The following is a 22044-nucleotide window of genomic DNA, read 5'->3' as shown; positions in this document are numbered from 1 at the left end:
CGGACCCACAACATGTGATCACTCACTAATATAGTTTTATATCAGCAACGTAGTCATTATATGTCAGCGGTGGGGGTGCAAAGCACATATAATAAACTCAGGGCAAAAAGTGAGGGATAGTAAAAAATATCTGGTTAATATTTAGTGAATAAGAGACTCGAGTTTCCTATGTTACAACTGTACAAGAGACAGGTTGACGGGCAAGAAAATAACATCTTGAATGAAAAATTATAATATATACTTTACAATAGATTTGTACAACAATGTGTAAATGAATGCAAATACTTGTGTACAAAACTATTAAAAAAACCTTAACCTTATTGAGATAGATACTTGTTAAGGGTCTTAATAGTGTAAAATATGTGCTTTATGTACTTTTCATAATTTAAAAATATTTGTGCATGTACAAGTAGGAATAATGAAAAGAAAAATATAACCAATATATAAAGGTATGTAGGGGTCTATATATATGTATGTAATAGTATAATTTAATATAATATAGTTTTACTAAATATGTTACTACTACTACCACCACTAATGTTGATATTATAAGAATTTAATATATATAATCCGGTACAATGTGCAGTTATATTGTTGTTTTAAATGCACAGCCGGTCAATTAATGATGAAAAATTATTATCGAAATTTTATGTGTCTCCACTTTTGTACAAGAAGAAAGATCATTTTATAAAAAAAAAAATTGCATGGTACAAGACAGCAGTAGCATTACTGGGACTAAAGAAATATTTTATATATACAAATTATGAATTAAACTCCAGGTACGTTGTTAGACGTGACTGGTCCCTCTTATACAGTTATTACGGTATTTGGAGCGTCGCAAATCAGCGGTCACTGTCGCTCTCTCGGCGCATAGCTAGCACAAGCTGAACTGCGTAATTTCATGTGTGATGTCGCTGAATACGAAGAGGAGTATCAATGCGGTCTCTACATAGTTTACTTTCTAGAAACACCCTTTAAAAGCTGCAGAGTGATAAAAAAGGTTGTGCTGCAGTGGGTACTCATTTCAAAATGAACACCCGGCTGTTAGCTAACAAGCTTATGTAGCAACAAAACGTTTAGATTCATTGCTAGCGAGCTAATCGACCTGTAGATAAATTGTACACACTGATTGATAACATGGCAGAATCATCGCCACTATCAGGGGTTAATGTTGTTTTGGTCATGGCCTATGGAAGTTTGGTAAGGAGCTACGATACAGTTTTGGTTACTAGCTGTTTAGCACACATTCAATAATGCTGAATTTAAGATCCTGTGCTGTTGTGTTCTGTTTTTGTGTGCAGGTTTTTGTGCTGCTGTTTATCTTCGTCAAAAGGCAAATCATGCGTTTTGCAATGAGATCCCGTCGGGGACCCCATGCACCCATTGGCCACAATGCGCCTAAGGTAAAATTGATCATTTTATATGCCTGGTTTCCTCTCGTGTTGTCAGACACAAGCTGAATATGCAGCAGCTGATGTTGGTGCAAGAGTTCACGAGTCTGTGTATTTTCTATATATATGTATTTACAGGGTTTGAGGGAAGAGATTGACTCCAGGCTGTCCAAAGTCCAAGAGATTTGTTTCGAACCTCGTCTCCTATCAGAAGAAGACGACAGACTGAAGCAGGGATTGCAGATTAGTCAGTCAATTTTTCAACTCAACTTGTTGCCACCTGAATGTATTAGCACTGCATATTGTCTTTTATTATGTGATCTGAAAACAAAACCCTATTTGTCTTTTGCTCTCTGTACTGTAGGTTGCTACAACTACCTGTACAGAATGAAAGCTCTGGATGCCATCCGTGACTCAGGTGAAACATTAGAATTGCTGGTTAAACTTATTGATTCTGCAGGTACATGCATAATTCTCCTCATCATCACGTCACATAATTGATTACATTATTCTCACACTCATTGCCATCATCATCTAACAAATCCTCTTGTGGAAAAACAGCAGTATACCCTTTCATCAAAAACAATCTTAAATCTGTTTCTCCTTTAAACTTTGTGTTTGAAATGATACATTTTGCTCAATGAATTTATGTCTGTACTTAAGTCGTGAGTTTGCAGAGAGACAGTTTCGCTGTTGGTAGTATTGAAATGTCATGTTTTCTAACCTTCACTTCTTGTTCCTTCCTGTTTGGATCTCAGGAATTCCTCTGCAGGAGATAAGCCGCAGTCCTACTGCGTTTACAGGACGCAACTTCAGGAACTGGCTGCTAGAGTTGCGCAACTCCCACTCACTGATAAAGAGCAGCCACAGCGCGCTCATTGACCGATTGCTTGAGGGCTACGACAGCGCTCGCCATGGGACTGGGGTGTGTACTCGTGTTTTTGTGGCTGTGTCTGAAATCACCCCCTTGTTCATTCATTTACTACTCCCTATAAATAGACACTCAATATTAAACTCCATAGTGAGCAATAGATTGATCTTTCTCTGACACTTACCGATCATCATTTTTTGTCATCACTAACAGCTGTTGAGTCAAACAATGGTGATCTTTACTAATCTGATCTATAAAATACAGTTTTGCATTGTGTGCTTGTTAGCAGAAAGTAATGTACATACAATAGTAACTACTTTTTTTGGTTCATTGTGGAATTTTTGAGGGCAATATATAGTGAATACATTTACTTTTATGATGGACTCAGTGTGTGTGACAATGGTAGGGGATGAAAGGAAAATATAATGGGTTTAACATATATGCCATTAGCTGTTGTAACTTGTTACTGATTTGATTTTAACTCTACGTTTCAGGTGTTTGGGGAGGCAGAGTTTCTTGAATACCAGCAGGCTCTCAACGAACTAGCTGATGTGTAAGTACTGTCATACTGGTCCAGACTTGACATTGTTAGTCTTGTAAAATTGTTGGTCTGCATTGCTCAAACCAACAGGGTGAGGCGTGGTGCATGCTTTAGCAAGTAATCACCTCAACAGTTTTAAGTTCTTAAAAATAAAGCGATTGGAGAAAAAAAAAAAGAGAAAATTGTATGACAGTTCACATTGCCAGTCTGCTTTTCATTGATGAACAAAATGGTTGATTGACAGTCAAGTTGAACTCATTTTAAATATGTATATTTAAGTGGACGCCATCATCTGTATATATAAATATATGATATGTAATATATTCTGAGCTGTAAAAACATTTATAGCGGCGCAAGCTGGCAGCAAGCTTCATGATGTATTATGCCTTTTATTAGCGCAATCACACATAATAAAGGGAAGATCTTCCCACAGACTCACCTATGTGCACTCATCTTTTCAGCTTGTGACAATCTATTTTTAAACAACTTTCTTCCCACTTCTGTTCAGTGTTACTGCTGCTACTTCACTGCCATTTTATCCATGAATATGATTATTTTACTAGTATTAATCATACATTGTATTTGTCCACTGCCAACCATTTACATCTGGTTTCTGTCTCCTCCAACAGGGTGAAGGCCTATTCCAGCACCACCAGTCTGGACCAGTATCACCAGTCAGCAGCCAAGGACTTGACAGGATCTCCGGTCCGCAGCACTCCTTCCACCATCCAGGTCACCTACCTGCCCTCTACTGGCCAGCGCAGCAAGAGGCCCAAACACTTTCTGGAGCTCAAAAGTTTCAAAGACAACTACAACACACTGGAGAGCACGCTGTGAAACACTGCTGTTACAGACTGTCAGAAAATGTTGGTATGGTGTGTGTGACCATGTCTGCACAATGGTTACACAGCCTACTGAGAAACAATAAGTTGTAAGAGGCTGTAACTTTGTTTTCCAACTGAGCTGAAAATTGTGATCCAAAATTAAGTTTGGGAAAACTTCTATTTTCTATAAGTTAAGTTATTTAAAATACTTTTTTTTTTATAACGGCTGTTAAAATCTTGTTGTCACAAGATTTAGTTCCTTTCATTATGATGAAGCCCTTATGTGGACGTGTTACACCAACGGCTTTGATTTCATTTTGGACCTAATGAGTGTGTTCAGAGGACAAATGATTGTAGCCAACCTGGCAAGGTTTTCATTGTCATTTTTGTAATAACAGCAAAATTAATGACAAATCACCTGGATTCATTTTTATTTTTTTCTCAAAAGTCCAAATGTAAATATGGATGTACTTTTTGATTGATTGATTGATTGTGTTTGTAGGGATGTAAGATATTTATATGGACGATTATAACTTATTCAATTGATAATGTGTGATTTTTGTATTTATGTGAGGTTGTATACTTTTGTTGTATGAGATAAAAAACCTCACAAACAACAAACATATTCAGTGTCCTCAATATCTCCACTAGGTGGCAGCACAAGGTTGTGGAGTAAAGATGCAAGAACAGAGACGATACAGTAAGGTTTGTGAAACTTCACAAGCACAACAAATGAGTCTGATAAACCAGGCCATTTATTATAATTAAATAAGATTTAACAAAGTCTACAATAAAAGTACACAGTCTGAACTTCGGGGTATCTAACTACAAGGTTCACAGTTAAAGGTAATTCAGTTTATAAAAACGTTCATCCTGGATTGCAACAAAGTATTTTACAGAAAGAAACAGTAAGGTCCATACAAACTGCATAATTATACCAACAAGAAAGTTTATCAGTTAAATCAGAGTTATTGTTATTAAATATGCAACCTTTTAGCACAAAACTGTTTATTATAGTGAGTGTGTTGAGGCAGCACTTGGCAGCGTAGATAAGAAAAAAAATTGTAACATCAACCAGCCACTGTCTCTACATGTAGCCTCCATTAAGTATTTTCCAGCATAAGTAAAACAAAGAAGGTCAAAATTCTAATATGTAAAATAACATTCTAATGTCAGAGAAATATATGAAGGTAAACATAAATCATGCTGCTGACATAGCTAACTACATGCCTGCCATTGGCAATGTGGTGCAAAGCACTGAGGAATTTGACCCCGAACCCTGATGCTTAGGATTGTGGTTGAGCAGGCTGTGGTATGAAGAAGTGCTGACAACACCCAACACAAAATGATTATTTGTACATTTATCCAAGTGTATGTGACATAGAGACATCAACAATAACAACTGTTAATAATCTCAAACTGCTTATTTTATATTGTTAATGGAAAAGAAGTGGAGGTGGATAATTTAACAACATTGGGAACTTTACTGAGCTCTTGCTACTGCAACTAGAACTTTGAGACTTGCTGACACAGGTCAAAGCCTACTCCTCAGTAAACTGTACATTAATTCATCTAAAAAGGTTCAGTAAAATTCTTTGCATTGCACAGCTCCTTCTTTGTTTCCTTTTTAGGATTTCTCCCTATGTTTGTATCCTAGATTCAATTCTCTCTTACTTTACCTGTTTTGATTCTGTATGGCTGAGAAGTTTTCTGCAGACCTACGTTTTATATACCGGTAGCTGGTTAAATATATATTTACAGTTTTTTTGTTTTACTTCTGATCATTCCTTTGGTTGACACTCCATTCAGGACTTGATCTCAATGACTTTGATGAACGGGAGGACCTTGTTGGTCTGTGTTGTCGGTGTGAGTGGTTTACTGTACAGAGGGGAATAAAAAATGAAAAATTAATGTTATGAAGTTTACGTGGACATTTAACTATAGTACAAGCAGTAGACAGATACTCCCAATAAGCTGGAATTAGCTGTGGCAAAGAAAATGAGCAGAAATGGAAATGGGGAAAAAAAGTAATTGGTCACCTGTAAACGACCTCTGGCTTATTCTCATTGGACGTCAGGGGTGGAGGATTCTGGCCTGCCAGGAAGTACTCCATGTGGTCATGCATTTCTCTGTTCTGCAAAGCAAAAGGGGTAATAAACATTAATATGTGTGTCCTTTAGGATTCTTTTTCTGGTGCTAAAGTGCAGACTCACACAAAAAAAATATTTTCAATAACATGTCTAAGTAGGAACAAGCCTTTAGTGGATTCTTTTATATATTTTTAATGAATGCAGGGATATGCAGCTCCTGACCTCAGCTTCCAGGAAAGCCACCTTCTCCTCCAGATCCCTGATGACTCGATCTCTCTCTTGCATGATAGTCCGGGAGTTCTGCAGCTGTTTTACAGACAAAGCAAACACAAACAAACAATGTCAGACGCTCAGGAGAAACAGAACTCATTTTTTCCTCAACAAGAGCAGATGCAGCATCACTTATTCATGACAAGTGAGTTTTGTTTCACCACACGTTTCCTCTCAGCTCCACTCCCTCATATCAATAACGCTTTATGTGTCCGCCTCCTCAAAATCTAATTTCCTTATTAATGGCTTCCTGTGTGCTTGTGGCCAGAAGAGGCATAATTTGCATTGAGTGTGTGTGTGTGTGTGTGTGTGTGTGTGTGTGTGTGTGTGTGTGTGTGTGTGTGTGTGTGTGTGTGCACCTTGCACCACTAGGCAACCTGCTTGTGTATATAAATACCTGTTCGATCATGTGGCGGACCTTCCTCTGCTGACTCTTTAACATGTCGTCAAGGTGATGAATCTTTTCCCTCAGCATGGCCACCTCCTTCTCCAGCTCTACGACCCTGCAAATGCACATGTGAGGACACTCAGTTCAACTCATAGCCAGTTGACACATATAAAGTATAAAGCCATACACTAAGAAAGCTACTGGACAAAATATTTTTGTAATTCTGACTAGAGGGGCATCATGTTAATTGTATGATTTGTATTTTACCCTGGGAAGTTGTTAATAGATAATCAACCTATCAAATTCATATTAAGGGATATATTCTCTGATATTGGATAAATTTTACTATATTTGCATTGGTATCTATTAAAACTAACCGTGAAACAAATAAAGATACAAGTTTTTTCTCCTTTTTGGCTTGTTAGCAACAACAACAAAAACTTTTAGGTTTTATTCAAACCAATGATTGTACTTTACTATCTCACCTCTGCTCCTTCTCCTCCCCCTCCTCACTGCCTGCTTTAAGCTGCAGCAGCTCTGCCTCCCCTGCCGCCATCTTGTCTTTGAGGATGCCGCTCTCAACCTCCATGTTTCCCAGCAGCCTCTGCAGCTCCTCCACCTGCTGACCTCTCTCCTTTGACTGCTCCTCCGCCTTCTGCAGCCTCTTTGACTGCTCAACCAGGCGAGATTGATGCTCACTGGACTCCGCCTGTGAGGGAAGGCACGGAGTGAGAACTGCTTTGGGATTTCCTACATTAGGTAATGATAGATACACTTGGTTTATTACAACTTCTCATCTTAATAGTTCTGGTTACTTTTTCAGTTGGTTATGTTAACATGTTGCACACTTAACTAGTGAGATTTGACAACACAGCTTCATGACTAACAAAATCCAGTGGAGACACGAGTGGTCTGGTGATTTGACTTGTTTTAAACAAGATGACAGTGATGCCAGATTATCTGAACCCCTTTATTTGGAGGTAAACACTAAAGCGAGTGCACCTGAAATACTGCATAGTTTGGCTGATCATTTTTCCATTTGCCTTCAGATTATGTCTGTCTTTTCTGGAGGTTTTTTTGATTGTGGTTTCTTTTGCCCAATCAGACGCCTTTTTTAGCAAATTTGAGGCTTTCCCAGATCTTCCTGATTAACTTGGTTAGAATGATATTACTGAAACCATTAGGAATAATGGATAAAACCACAAAAAACTGAGCTGGAATAACATGTCCCTCCTTCTGTTTTTTTCACTTGTTAATGCAAGATAACTTAAAGCTTAATATTCCTTATTCATACATGAGCTGTGTCCCAAATCCTTTCTAGATACCAAATGTATGTAGGTTTTAAGTATATAGGTATATATAGATGTTCATATTGGAAAAAAGGCAGAATAACGTATACTCAAAACATAAAAAAAGTATATGTACTAAAAACCCTTGATTTTTTTGTGTGCTGTTGATGTACACTACACCCCCACAATGCAATGTAAAAGCTGCTGACCACCTGACTAGTGTTCTAATCAGCCAGGATAATTGAAAGCACCTGTGCAGGTAGGCAGGCCCTTTGAGAGGTCCATTCATTTTTCTTGTCAGTGTGAGCTGTTCAGCACAGTTAGAGACCGCAATGTTGGTGTTGTAATATTTGCCCTGTCTCTTTTTTTGGCTTTCTAAATCATGACATGTTGATGAATAGAAATTAAGATTAACAAAATAATTTTATATGACTAAATGTTCTACCTAAATGGTTCGACGTGTCTGTCTGTTGCATCAATGTAATTAAAACAAAAAAGAGGGCAAAGACGACAGGGAAAGCACATGAAAGATCAGCCTGTGGTGACATCAGCGGGCAGTGTCCCTACATGACCTGACAGATGAATGTACTGTAGAGCAAAGACGCAACCAGTGGAGGATCACAGGATGAAAGATGAAATCCAAAGATAACACTGAGAGATAATGAGGATGATTAAAGGAACGAGAGAGCAGCAGCAGGGTGAGTCATAGCTGCAGACAGGAAATCGTGTCATGTTACTCATCTCGTGAGACAAACCTGCAGTCTCTCTCTCTCCTCTTGATGCCTCCTCTCCATGTCCTTCAGCTGCGCATATAGACGCTTGGTCACCTCCCTGAGCTTTACACTCTCCTCCTGAGTATCTGCAACCTGAGAGCGCAGGCAGACAGAAAGTGACAAGCTCAATTAGGTTTAATCTGGCAAACTACTTGAACCTGAGGGCAAGACAGGAGCTAACAAACAGATAAGAGAGGCTGCTGACGGGCCATTTTCTACATGTTTCAAAGGTTGTTTGGTCTAGCCTGTGGTCACAAAAGCATTTAGACAAGAAGCTGGGCGTCTGTTAAATTGCGCAGAGGTAATCCTTTATCTTGGAGCTGTCCGTTAGGTGGACAAAATCTCCCTCCTAGACAAACCGGATACTTTCCAATGCTGTGTAATCTGACACTACTTAGAAAGGAGGGCAGCGTAAATTGACCCTAGCTTACCTACATACAACACATACAGGTCACTGGGTATGGATAGCCACAATGCACACATATTCCCTCCCTGCTCTCACACTACTTCCTTGGTAGATGATGGTGTTGTGTTACAGGAAATGTTATGATGTACTGAGTATCGAATAATGCATGTGAAATACAATATTGTGCGTGTGTGAGCGCCATTAGTCAGAATGTAAGTGATCCCTTTGGCTGTGTGTGTCATGAGCTTTGTTATTTAGCTTCACAGTCTGGCACCATTTTCTGTGGAACAGCAGGCATTTGGCTGGCATGTGCAGGAAACAGCTGGAGGGCCAGACATTTTTTCCATTATGAATGTTATGCCTGTCATTTGAATGCAGATTTGAATGTATTCAAGCTAGTTGTACCTGAAATTGGTTCCTGACACTTCCCATGGTTCATTCATATGAAACCGATGAATAAACAAGTCATAAAAACCACAGTAAATGCTCTTCTGAAGATGTTAGAGAAGGCTAATTTGTGATTAGCTTACATGAACATCTGACTCAATGAGAACAGTGTTGTCATTGGAGACAGCTGGTTGGTTGCTGGGCATGATGACTCTGAAGCCATTGGCTGGATACTGAAGGAGAGAGCGGCCGGTTAGTAGGGGTTAGTGATGTATTTCTCATTTCACTCATAAAATGTGCTACTGTTAAAAGACATTAAAGCTCTACAACTTGAAAAACATATTCACCACTTTTTTTTAAATTAAAAATCAAAAACTGAAATCTTTCAGGGCAATTTTATCCTTTAAAACTTTAATCAATTAAATCTTAAAGTAAAGGGGTCTGAATACTTTAAGTACATCTCATACAGAAAAAATGCCAATAAATAAAACACAAGAAAATGAAAACACATTCATCAATTCACCAACAAAGAACACATACGCAACATAAAGAAACACACTGCCAATAGAGAAACATGTCAAGTCATTCACAACAGTTAGTTGTGTTAGGCTAATGCTAGGTGTACAGCCATTATCTGTAATGATACAGGAATTATGAAATCAAAATAGACATTGTTAGCTCATGTTCCTCATTTCAGAGTCACCTGAAACGTCTGTTATGTTGTGTGTAACTTGTAACATTTCTGCATTTTCAGTGTGTCTTCATGTATATATATGTGTCCAATTAATGATTGTGTTTCTTTATTTGGTTTTGTTTTATTCATTATTCACTAAATGTCATGTATGTACATATTGTCTTTATTTGCTGGAGATCTTTTTATCTATTTGCTTTGTTGTTTCCTAAAGCAGCATTGTGTTGAGTTCTCTAATCCATCGTTAAGAACACTCCATTAGGCCTGCAACTAAGTAACTAAAGATTATTTTAATTATTGATTAAGCCATCAAGTATTCTTAGCATCAATTCCTTGGTCTACGAAATTCAAGAAGATACTCCTCACAACTCCTTTTCAAATTGCTGGTTTTGTCCAACCAACAACCCAAAACTTAAATATAATCAATTTACAGTGATTACACACCAGAGGAAAGCAGAAAATCCTCACATTGGAGAAGATACAAATAGCAAATAAAAAATAAATCAAGTATTATAATTGCTGTCAATTAATGTTCTAGTTATTTATGAAAACCATCTTTTGCAGCACTGTACTCAGAAATCCATTTTTAAGGTGAATGCAGAGGGTGTGTACCTTGTTGTTGTTATTATTCTGCCTGGCCGCCATCTGCTCTCTCAGAGTCTTCAGACAGTACCTCACCTAGGAGCGAAAAGACATCACGTATTGAAAAAAATGTGTTTTGCAGAAACACCACTATGCCCCTCACCTCATTCAACCCAGCCATTTGAGTCCAACATCCTAAAACACACACACACACACACACACACACACACACACACACACACACACACACGAGTGTTCTCCACTATTCTATGGGAAGTTGCTCAGCTCTGTTTGTCACACACCTCCTGAATCTGTGACACCTCGTCTGTTAGCATCCTGACACTCTGTGCCGTCTCTGGACGGGCGTCGAGGTAAACCTAGGTAACACAGTGGTACGAGTGTATTAGATAATACAAATGAATGTATTTCAGATAAGCATGAAGGGTCAGCTGGCTGAATACAACTCTTCACCATTACAGAAAAACAAGCTCAAATACCTTGATGACTTCAACTTCTACGTCTGTTGGGGTGACGAGTTCAAGTGTTTCTTCTTGCTCTTCTGGTTTTTGTGGCAGCACTACTGCTATACTGCTCTCCTTCATTCAGTAAAAAAAAAAAAAAAGAAGTTTAGTAAACATCCCACAATGTGCTATTTTCTTTCATTTCAGTAAAAGAAATGATAAAATTATTTCCCCCTTTCATGTTGTACCTTGTTGTTGAGTCGCTCTGAAGTGCAGCCTGACTGGTCCTGATCTTGTAGATTGAGTCTAAGCCGGCTGCATTGGCCCTGAAATGAAAGATGAGAGGATAAGAGAAACTAGATGAATAAACGGAGCGGGAGGGGGATTATGAGAAAGACAACCAATGAAGAGAAAGAAGAGGTGCTCGAACTGTCTCTTATACACATCTCTGTAAAACCTAGCAACAGACACTGAGGAGATATTTCCACTGAATTCTCAGGGCCAAGTCTGGTGACTGTGACCAAACACTCCAGTACACTCACTGGAGAAAATGAAACCAGTCCAGTCCAGAGGAGGCCAAAAATATCAACACTCAAAGCATCCGTGACTACTGAGTCACTCTCAACTGAACTTTGTTGCCTTGGCAACAAAAACAAATTGAAAGAATTGTGTTGTGCTTTGACAATGTCACTGTAAAACAGAGTATTTATAGAAAATAGTTTTGTTGACAACACATAAAGACTGGTAATTCTATTTCTATTCTACGATCTATTTTTATAGGTATGTGTATTCAATTCAATTCTCTATGAACGTATTGTATTCTATCTCCATGTATTGTTTTATATTTGTTATATATGTATTCTATCGCTATTCTCTAGGTATGTGTATTCTATTCGATCGATTCTAATCTATTCTATTCTGTACCTACATGTCGGTGAATGAATAACATAAGGAGGACATGGTGTTTCCAGCTTTCTTTTGTAGATGACGTGCTCCTCTTTCAACTTTAGCCTGAATACTGTGGATCATTTATTCACAACAATGACTCATTCATAGCTTGTGATCTTGGTTTGGAGTCTAACTTCTTTATGGCTCCTTTATTTTGTTGATTCTAAGCTGTTTATCGCTCAGTTAAGCATAAACATTTCCTGATAACATGGAGTCACCCCTGTTATTGACTGCAGGCTTTCCCTGGAAGTCCACGCTGTTCTTATCGTAGCTGTTGAAGTTCCTAATTCAGTGTTACTGATTGCTTAATGTTGTATAACTATCTATCCAGAACTATCAGATCACCCACTGAGAATGGCCTAATGTTGGCATAAACAAAGTACAAAACTCTTCAAACTGTAAAACATATTTCTTTAATTGTCAGACAAATTTTCTTGACCTGTGGTTATTCAGACTTTGAATACATAATATTGCAACAGTGTAATGGGAAGATAAAAAAATGTCTGGGTCTAGATGAGAAATGTATAATTTAATACGCAACATACAGCAGTTGAAAACCTAAATTTAATTTCCCTAAATAGTCCCTGGTATGATCACAGACATAACAAAGAACAAAAATACAAAGTATTCTCTCCGAAACAAACAAAAACTGTCTTAATCCTTCTGGACAACACCCATTGTTTTGCTTTTTCTCTGAATGTGCAAAGAAAACAAACCATTTCGCTCTTTGACAAATCCGCTTCAGTTGGAGGATAAAAGTCCAGGTGCAGGGGAATTATGTAACATGGCTGATCTTTATCTGATCACCAACCTGAACCATCCTTAATCCTTAACTCCACAGGGGTGTTGTGTTTGTATATTTGTATGCATGTGTCTGTGCTTTTATACAACGCACTGTAGCTGTATGCAGTGTGGCTCCAGCCTACAGTACATGAGGTAAAGACTGAATTGCTGTTATCAGTCATGATTTGAGGCAGATTTACAGAGTAAATGATCTATTATCTTAACTTCTTTGTTGATTTAATTTATAGTATAGTTAGAATATACCAATAATTCTCAATTAGTTTTCCTCTAAGTGACTACAATGTTGCACGTTGGTTTGTTTTTCTTCTGCAGAATATATAGCTTTGGAAAACACCAGGTGTTTACAGTTGCTACTGCTCAGTGGTGTCACACTGGTGGCAGCTGAAACTTTGCTCATAAAAGTGTGTTTTCCAGAACTAGCTTTTTATTTTCTGTCAGGAAGGTATTTTTACAAGTTTCACAGGTAGGTGTGACTCTTGCATGGTGCATAAAATGCAAGAGAACCAGATGTTGTTCCCCTGTCCTAAATCACGCTAACAGACATCATGAGTCTTCTCTGTCTCAGGCCTTTCACCTGCATGATGTTTTACATTCACACACTTTACGCTGTATAACATCATGTTTTGATAAAACCTTGTTTGGTCAATGTCACCTGGTAAACTGCAGAAACATTTTGGCATACAGCACACTGATGCTGCTCACACATTGTTCCATCTGTACACTTAATGAAGCCACTTTACACACCTTAAATGACACCTGTGGTTACAGTGCAGGAATGATAAAGAGGCAATGACACATTCTCCACATGCCACAGTCTGTTGTCAGCTTTAAGTGTGAAGATAATGCCACAATAACAACTTCAACAGTACACATGATGGTGACATTATGTGGCACCACATGTGAACTTCTAACTTTTATACCTCAGAAGTACTTTTGATCAAGACAATTATTAATAAAACACAATCCTTCACAAGAGATATAAAAAGGTCTATCTGAATGTAGAAAGTATTCCAATCAGAATAAGACATTTTGCAGTTGCTCCTTTTGTTTCACACTTGTGAAATTGAACACCAGACAGCAAACTTGTTGAATTCAACCCCTCCTCCTTTCCTGAGAAAAGCAGCTTGATAAATCCAGCTTCCAAGTAACAACGTCGCAGAGCAAATATGTCAACACATATTAAGTGTCGGCTTATTTGTATTCTGTCATCTGGTCACATCAAATTGAGAAAAGCCCTCATTAACTCAATAGTAGTGTAGCTGAATGTTACAGCTTTATGTGGCAACTTTGTCCAACCGACAGAAACACCTTAGACAAAGACTCAAAAAATACTTCTGCATTTTAATGACATTTAACAGTTGACTTGCTGGCTGGATCAAGAAAGAGGCTGAGGACAGAAGTAACAACCACTGTTATCCTCATTTAATATTAACAAAACATGCATCGATTCCTGTGCAGCACTACAGTTTCACACCAGTGTACTACAGATCTGAAACACACAAGGATGAAGAGTCTGTTACAACACTGGTTAAAAAAAAAAAAAGGAAACTGAGCATGTGAAATTGATCACAAAACTGTGCTCGTGTTAATGAGACAGTGAGTTACCTAAGCTGGGAGAGATGTCTCTGGCCACTGTTGTGTGTAAGATTCATATCAAATATCAAGAAAATAACTGAAAAAAGATACATGCTGTAGATCAAAGAACATGTGCTTTTAATTGTTTTGTACTTTGCGTTTGTGTGTGTGTGTGTGTGTGTGTGTGTGTGTGTGTGTGTGTGTATGTGTGTGCACCACTGTGACACATAAATAAACCTGCGTGTGAATGGGTGGAAACAGTTTTAGAGCGCGTGTGAACATGCCTACCATAAGTCATGTAAACACACAATATGACAAAAGAACGAACCCAGGACATCACATGGGAGTAACACATTTGGTTACTTACGTAAGCAACCAGTTCTCTGCTTTACAAGTCAAACACAGGGTAAATGGTTTAGTTTGAATGGCAGTTCTTTGTGCGTAATTGCAGTCTGAAAACCATCAAAGCCGAGGCAGTGACGGGCCGGCCAACATTTCACTCTGTGATCTGAGGGAGCAACAGCTCCAGCGCTCCTTTGTCCCAGAGACACAGAGAGGATCATGGTGCAGACACACCCTGGGAGGTGGATACCATATACAAAAACACAATGTTCTGCTCCTCACCACACGCTGTTCTTTAGTGTTTGTTTGGCAACAGCTCCGTAGACATAGAGACATTTATATTTCAGTCATGTAGCTGACACGGAGCTTCAAAATCAATAGATCAGCAATAAGTTACCAGTCTGCTACTTCTTCCTAAAAAATAAAATAAGTTTTAAACGAATGATAGGTATGTTGTGGTAGTCAAATCAATCCATACTACTATCTCTGACTCAATCTATGTTAAGTCCATTAAAGCTTTTTCAAGTGCTGGTTAAAATGCCTTTAAGGTGCTGCTTCCTTCCCTGTGGAATTGCTATTCCACACAACAAATGGCAAATTGAAATGTAAAAAACAGCAGACTACAATATTACTATTAGATCAAAACAGCCTGGTACAAACACTGAATGCTAAACAGCGAAACAATCACTGCTTATCATCAGATTGTCACCATATTTCAGAAAACCAAAAGTTTGATGCATCATTACTTCAAAATCCTTGACTCACCTACAGTGGCCAGGTCAACATCACAGCACCATTAAAACATTCCCAACTAATGATTACGATTGAAAGCAGGATTGAATAACAACCACTCCCATGAAAGGTGCTAATTAGGTGTCATTACAGGCCAAATGGCATGTGCTTGAAATAAAACATTGAATCACTGCATATTTTCAAAGTTCTGACCTGTTTTACCAAAACTCTGATGTAACAACTCTCACTCTTAATCATGTGCTGAAAGGAAAAATACAACAGACAGAAAATGAGTACAATAACGAATATGAGGGTATCTGAGGGTAAACAGGTTGTACTACATGTTACAGTAAAGTGCATTATCACCTCAACTAAATACCTCTTTGTCCTAATCCACATTTGCTCTCTGAAAGCCCGGGTATGTGCAAAATCATACTTTTCTGATGTACAGTATATAATGGAATCAGCCCTTTTATCTGCTCAATACACTCACATGGCAATAGATATCTGTCTCCAGTGTCAAGGCAAATAGGTAGAAACTTCTGAGAGCTGTTCCTCCAGGTTTGTCTGTGCAGCTCATGGAACACTTAATTTCCATTTCTACTGCATTTACAATTCATTTTAAAACACAGTGAAAACACAGACTGCAAGGTTAATTGGTATCCCCTGGGTTTTCCATATCTTTTATATAACATGAGTATTATATTTGCTATATTGTTAGAATGAACCTGCAGCATAATGAGATAATATGATCACCAGACATTGAGGTGTTCAGTTGTGGTCCCATTACAGTTGATCAATGATTTATGGAAAAAGAAATTGCATTTGACCAAACAGTTTACTAATATTTAGTCAGTCTTCACATGTTATGCTATGTGCAATCAATGTGATCAAAGAATGGCCGTCGAAGCAGCTTCCACAGATGATTGTGAGCCTACATACCTTGCTCACACGTCATGAGAGTGTCTCTGAATAAGTGCGCTGCAAAACAATGATCTCAAATCGATTCGATGTCTACTGTTATTATTCACCAGAGGCAAAATGAAGCGTTAAAATAAACATTCTGGAAAATAATCCACCACTGGAGGCACCTATTTAGTGCCACAGGTCAGCTGTTTATCTTAGCAGCAGTAGTGAACCATGAGGGAGGGTCTGGTTTCTGTCTCTGGTGTGCTGTTTTCACTGTATTAGACAGTACGGGATGACAGAGCACTGTTATACAGTAGCAGTATTTTTACTGCAACTACTGCTTACAGAATCGGAGGCAGAAGTACTACTAAGGAATTAGAGTACAAATCACTAAAGTAGAACTGCATGGAGGAGATAACAGATGAATGGTGTAGTTAAGAGTAAGAAGAACTGTTTATAGCATAGCAGAGAAAAATAGAGCAGAGTACAGTAGAGGAGATACTATAGTATTTGACAGTCAGGTTATATGGGGATATAATCAACAGCACTGCAGATCAGACCACTCATACTGGATTAGAAAATGTAAAAAAAACAGTTACAAACAAAGCTGTCCAACCCGACTCATGTTTACAGATTTGGAGGTGACATCACTTTACCTCAACGTTTGGGCTACAGGAGCCTCCTCATTAATTCAGCGACCTCCCACAACCAATACAGGATCAGCCAACTCCAGTTACTGAGCAACAAACTGATTAGAGATGATATCACTGCTGTAAACAGCTAAATGATTCTAAAGAACAACAAATGCGAATGTAAAAGTGAAAATGAATAAAAGATCAACCAAACACAGCTGTAAATCTGTGCACTGAATCATTCCAACAAGCTCAAAGGGGAAAATTGAAGGACAATAAAATGATTTGTGAAGATTCAGAGATAGCAGATCACTTTTGACAGCAATACAGCAGTATCTGAAGTAATGTCCCAAGTACCAGAGTTCACAGCCAAGTGTGAAATCCATCCATCTCTGACTTCAGTCAAAACAAGATAGTTGTATTACTAAGCAAAACAACTGCACAACTGAATGATAAGAAACATCGTAAAACACTTAAAATAACATGGTAACTTGCTGATATCAGCAGAAGTCCTGCTCCACACCACCACGCATGTTAACTATAGACTCTTCCTTTCTCATTAATACCAACACTATGTGTCATCATTACGAGAGAAACTGAATCACTTATCCATGGCATAACTGACAAATGGGAGGTAGCTCTACAAAGTTTTAAACTTTCTATTTGCCTGATAAACTCAGTGGTAATGTTTTCACTCAGGTGCTCTGTGTCAAATAATATATAATGAGGACGAATTCAGATTCACACAAACTCAGATTGAACAAAATGATGTCTTACTGTCTCTTTTTGGCCTTGCTTAAATGGAGTGTGGGAAACTAAGCCTTGGTTTTAAGTGTGACAAGATAAAACACATCACTTTAATTCATAAAGCAGACAAAACTCCAACCACTCCAAGTACCATCATGCACGTCACACTCTACAACCCCAAATGCAAATCCTTTATCTCACAAAAATCACTCTGATATCTACCTGGGCAGACGAAGTTGTCTGGGACTCTTCCCAATGATGTTCACACAGCTGCACTCCAGACCTGTCTGTGTCTGTGTGACTAAGTGTGCGGGAAGCCACTGCTGTCTTGCCTTACATGGCTGGGTGAGGCTCCACCAGCTGCCCAACCCTTTTTCCTCCCTTTTCTCCCCAGTCACGGAGCTACAGTGCCAGTCCAAGGAGGCATGTAGTTGTTTGCCTCCCCTGCAGGGCTGCAATGCCACATACACAATGGAAAGAACTGGAAGGAACATTTCCACTTGTTATATAATACACAGCCCTGGATAAAGAAGTTTGTTGATGGTGAATCTACACTACACAGTCATGTTTAACAGTCACATATTAACTTTACAGCCTGATAATTTGACTGAATTTCCAATTCAAAGTAAATGACTGACTAGGTTAAACCTTAATACTTAGCCTAAATGAATGGAATCGATACAGAACTTATTTAGGACAACATGTGACAAACAGATAAAACTGTGGAATTTATCTGGCACATAGTGACAGTGATAGGTAGCAGGACTCTGAGGAATGTTTGGTGCGAGTTACATAATAGAGATTAATGAGGCGCCTTTATATAACTGTCTCTGGCATGGTGAGTGTGTGCAGTATAAACAAAACTCTGCAAACAAAAGTCAAATGCCACACTCCAAATATGTTCATGTCTGTGTGTGTCTCTAACCATCTGAAACGTCAGAAGTTAAACTTCCATCAATGGAACTTATCATAGGTGTTGTTCAACTCCTGTGTTGCTTCCCTTGAGCCAGGGTTGTAATAATGTTCAGGATAATCATTAGTAGCAACCCTAGCTATGTCTATAAATAGTCCAAAACAAGTGAAAATGTCCATCATTATTTCACAGAGCTCCAGATGATGCCTTCAAATTCACAACCAAAGACATTCAATTTATAATTATACAAAACCAATAAAAGTCAAGCACTGTCTTTAAAAGCTGTTGATTAGGTTTCTGTCAAATGACTAATAGTTTCATCATTTGTATATTATATTCCACATGCAGGACTTGTCTCTGATTTTTTTTAAACCAGTTTTGTGTTTTGTATGTTTACATATATACACACACACACACACAAACACATTATATATATATATATATATATATATATATATACATACATATATATATATACATATATATATATATATATATATATATACATATTTAATTGCTTATCCTTTTGTCGACATGTGAGCAGTGCAAACATGCCATTTTGCCCATGTTGGTTTTATACACAAGAGGCTTAGAGCTCATATCTCTTATGTAGCCATGTATCTACTGTAGAGTTGACAAAACACCCATTACAATCCAGCTAAGCTGTTTTAATAATATCCTTCCCTGAAATATTCTTGCTCTTCCCAGGATGTTCTCACGCTATGACACAACACACATTAACGAAAATGTAATTTGTCAAGATCAGGAAGAAAACAATTAAACTCCTAAGTGGGATGAAATAGGTTTTCCTTATGAAAGCAACAAGCGGTGGGGTTTGCAGAACAGGATGCAAGAGAGGTCAAAGCTCATGTTGACAGTGCAATCACAGGACTGACTGTAAAACACATTCCTCTGCAATCAGTGACTAGTGAAAATGCGTTTTCACATCTTAAAGAGAAATTGAAGTGATGAATTCATAGTAACAACCTGAACAAACCTTTATTCAGTCTTAAAGGGCCTCACAACAATCTACATCAGAGATGAGCTCTAAAAATCCAACAGGATCCTCATCTTAATCGTTTCTTTGAGCTAATCAAATCTGTCAGCAGCAAAAATGTTTTTGTTCCATGTGTGTATTTGTCTGGACATGACCATGTATTTCTCCTCTTCCTGCCAGTTGTCTATATAAATAAATGATCTGTTCATTCATGCCACCATCCTGGTGCACAGGATGCCATTGAGACAATACATAACACTTACTAACTCAATGGTTTAAGCCAACAGATTCTTTTAATTTACTATTGCAATGATTGCAAGTTATGTATTGCTTAATCTGTCATTTAACAAATTCTTCATGCCACTTTTTAAATAGTCATCATACTTTGATAGTTACAGGGAAGTCTTAATGACAGCAATGCGCATCAAACCGTGAAAGAGCAGGTTATGCACGGACTAGATAAAAAACATGATTTGACAGCCAATGAAAGGAGGACATTTCTATTTAACTACACACCCAGCACATCTTGGTACAATGACTTCTTTGGAAGACTTGGCACAGAAATCTCTGCAAATTCTACATTTGAGAATGTCAGGTCAAACGTTTTCTCCACTGAGCCGTCACAACAGATTCACTTATTAAAGGTCTAGAATGACCTAAATGTTTGAATTATTTATAAGCACTAAAACATGGCTGGAGGCAATAATTATTTATTTTACTTCTAATGAAATTAGTAGTAGGGTGGCTCAGACTACAAGTGCAAAAGAGCCCTAGACCCGCTTTCCCCTTCTGTAAACATATTTAAAATGATCAGATATGGGCTCCACATCAAAGGCATAGAGCAGGTTAAAGTTCAGTGAAAGTGCAATGTATACAGTGACACATACAGTATACTGAAGTCACCGTAGGAAAAGTTCATGACAGACAGTAAGTGATGTGATGATTATGTAATCCTGCTGTCACACCTGCTATTTGACCTGCATGAGTAAGTAATAAAGGGACAAAGGACGATTTGATATTATTTGATATAGCTCTTGCAGAAGATAAGGGGCATCAAGTAATCTGAACTCACACACAAATCGCAGTCATTTGATTTAAATTTAGCCACATCTTAAATAAGAGCTAATACCATCAGACTGAAATACTACAGCCCAAAGCTCATACTGTATCAGGTGCATACTGTAAAAGATAATGCAGTCACATGACACACACTGTGTGTTGCCTCTGCAATTGCATATAGGCTGTGTTGAAATGTAATGTGTATTATCAATGGTTGTGTTATTCCAAGAGTAAACACTGGTTATGTTGAATCTGGCGACTGTGATATAACTTTTCTGGAGGATTAAAAAAAAAAAAAAAATCACGTGAAAAATGTACGTGGGATTAAAACGCACATGCAGGACTGTTCTCATAGATTTTGCTTACATATATGAACACTTTTTCTATAATGTATTCTGACGTCCTGCTATTGGTGAAAGGCGAGTTTCTGCTTTTTCTTAGCTTTGTTTCAAAAGTCACATGTAGACCATTTATACACAATATAGCTGCTAAATGTCATTTAAATGTCGAGTTTTCACTTTCATACGTTCATATGGGAAATATATGAAGTATTTGAACTTCAAACACACCGATCAGAAAGTATTTAACAGGGGAGTCTGCGTAGAGGCCAATTAACGATATCTATCGCAGCTGTGAAACTCTCTCTCCATTCTGATACACAGGAGATAAAAAGCGGGAGTAAGTAGCTCCTAATAGTTTACTGAGCACCACAGATGCAGCTCTGTTACACCTGACAGGGATTCAACCCTGTCTCTTGGGATGAAAACAGTTAAACTGGTTTTAATCATTACTCACGTTGGCTTTGTTGTCCTTTGCTCCATTTTCCACAGGCTGCTTCACGCCACCGCTCATCTTCTCAGCGGAAAATGAAGCCAAGACATAAAAAGAAAGAAAAAACAAAAACGTTTCAGAGTAAGATGGTTTTTTTTATTCCTATCTGTCCTTCGCCTCACCTCCTCCTCCTACTCCTACTCCTACTCCTCACAAACAAGTGTTAAATACTTCCACAGAAACGCGGAGAGAAGTGAAAGGACACCTGGACCCTGCTCTGCTCTGCTCTGCTCTGCTCTGCTCCCTCTCTCCCTCCCTCTTCCCTCCCTCGTCTGGCCAGGTAGTAAAGTTGAACCCTGCAGCTCCTCTACATGCCTGCACCTAGTTTAAATGGAATGTACTGAATCATAAATCAGGATGTAGGAGGCAGAAATTACTGGACACAGTCTTTGTCATTTCAAACTTGGTTGCTCTATTTTTCTTTGTATTTCGCTTTTATTCTTGATGTCTTTTATTATTTTCACATCTTTTAACAGTTCTGTTTTGTATTACATTCAGTAATCCCCCCCTTCCTTTGATAATGACGGTGGTTATAAAGTGGCGACTGTGCATAGATTTGAATCTACTTGTAAATTGTAAATGTATTTTTAT

At 38.2% G+C, this 22044-nt stretch overlaps 2 protein-coding genes across 3 annotated transcripts; one reads left to right on the top strand and one right to left on the bottom strand.

The window, feature by feature from the left end:
• Positions 1-862: 862 nt before the first annotated feature.
• LOC111657626 (lipid transport auxiliary protein 1) lies at positions 863-4248 on the top strand. The gene is made up of 7 exons (XM_023409877.2): positions 863-1200; positions 1302-1403; positions 1530-1638; positions 1756-1809; positions 2150-2316; positions 2757-2815; positions 3433-4248. Exons 1-7 carry the CDS (start codon positions 1138-1140, stop codon positions 3638-3640), a joined length of 762 nt encoding a protein of 253 aa, XP_023265645.1. The 5' UTR covers positions 863-1137; the 3' UTR covers positions 3641-4248.
• Positions 4249-4360: 112 nt separating this feature from the next.
• Positions 4361-21652, bottom strand: tuft1b (tuftelin 1b). 2 transcript variants are annotated; one of them, XM_023409874.2, is made up of 12 exons: positions 21418-21652; positions 11213-11290; positions 11001-11099; positions 10806-10880; positions 10534-10599; positions 9374-9463; positions 8420-8530; positions 6861-7084; positions 6385-6490; positions 5940-6023; positions 5667-5761; positions 4361-5505 (listed from the first exon to the last, which is right to left on the bottom strand). In XM_023409874.2, the coding sequence occupies exons 1-12, from the start codon at positions 21472-21474 to the stop codon at positions 5433-5435; spliced, it is 1158 nt and encodes a 385-aa protein (XP_023265642.2). In that variant the 5' UTR covers positions 21475-21652; the 3' UTR covers positions 4361-5432. The 2 variants fall into 2 exon arrangements, with proteins under 2 accessions (XP_023265642.2, XP_023265643.2); XM_023409875.2 differs by lacking the exon at positions 9374-9463.
• Positions 21653-22044: the final 392 nt, after the last annotated feature.

This window comes from Seriola lalandi, unplaced genomic scaffold (genome assembly GCF_002814215.2).
Source record: "Seriola lalandi dorsalis isolate HSWRI2012SDOR001 ecotype SW California unplaced genomic scaffold, Sedor1 jcf7180002054408, whole genome shotgun sequence".
NCBI lineage: Eukaryota > Metazoa > Chordata > Actinopteri > Carangiformes > Carangidae > Seriola > Seriola lalandi.
The sequence above is the reverse complement of the archived record's forward strand: the minus strand, read 5'-3'. Positions and strand labels throughout refer to the sequence as shown.

What these genes read in the sequence shown, in the direction of transcription:
- LOC111657626 (XM_023409877.2), top strand. Translation starts at nt 1,138, where the DNA reads ATGGCAGAATCATCGCCACTATCAGGGGTTAATGTTGTTTTGGTCATG. An exon ending in GAAGCAGGGATTGCAGATTA is followed by an intron (nt 1,639 to 1,755) that starts GTCAGTCAATTT and finishes TCTGTACTGTAG; the next exon opens with GTTGCTACAACTACCTGTAC. An exon ending in CTCAACGAACTAGCTGATGT is followed by an intron (nt 2,816 to 3,432) that starts GTAAGTACTGTC and finishes CTCCTCCAACAG; the next exon opens with GGTGAAGGCCTATTCCAGCA.
- tuft1b (XM_023409874.2), bottom strand. Translation starts at nt 21,474, where the DNA reads ATGAGCGGTGGCGTGAAGCAGCCTGTGGAAAATGGAGCAAAGGACAAC. An exon ending in CAGAGCGACTCAACAACAAG is followed by an intron (nt 11,100 to 11,212) that starts GTACAACATGAA and finishes TACTGAATGAAG; the next exon opens with GAGAGCAGTATAGCAGTAGT. An exon ending in TGGCTTTCCTGGAAGCTGAG is followed by an intron (nt 5,762 to 5,939) that starts GTCAGGAGCTGC and finishes TTTGCTTTGCAG; the next exon opens with AACAGAGAAATGCATGACCA.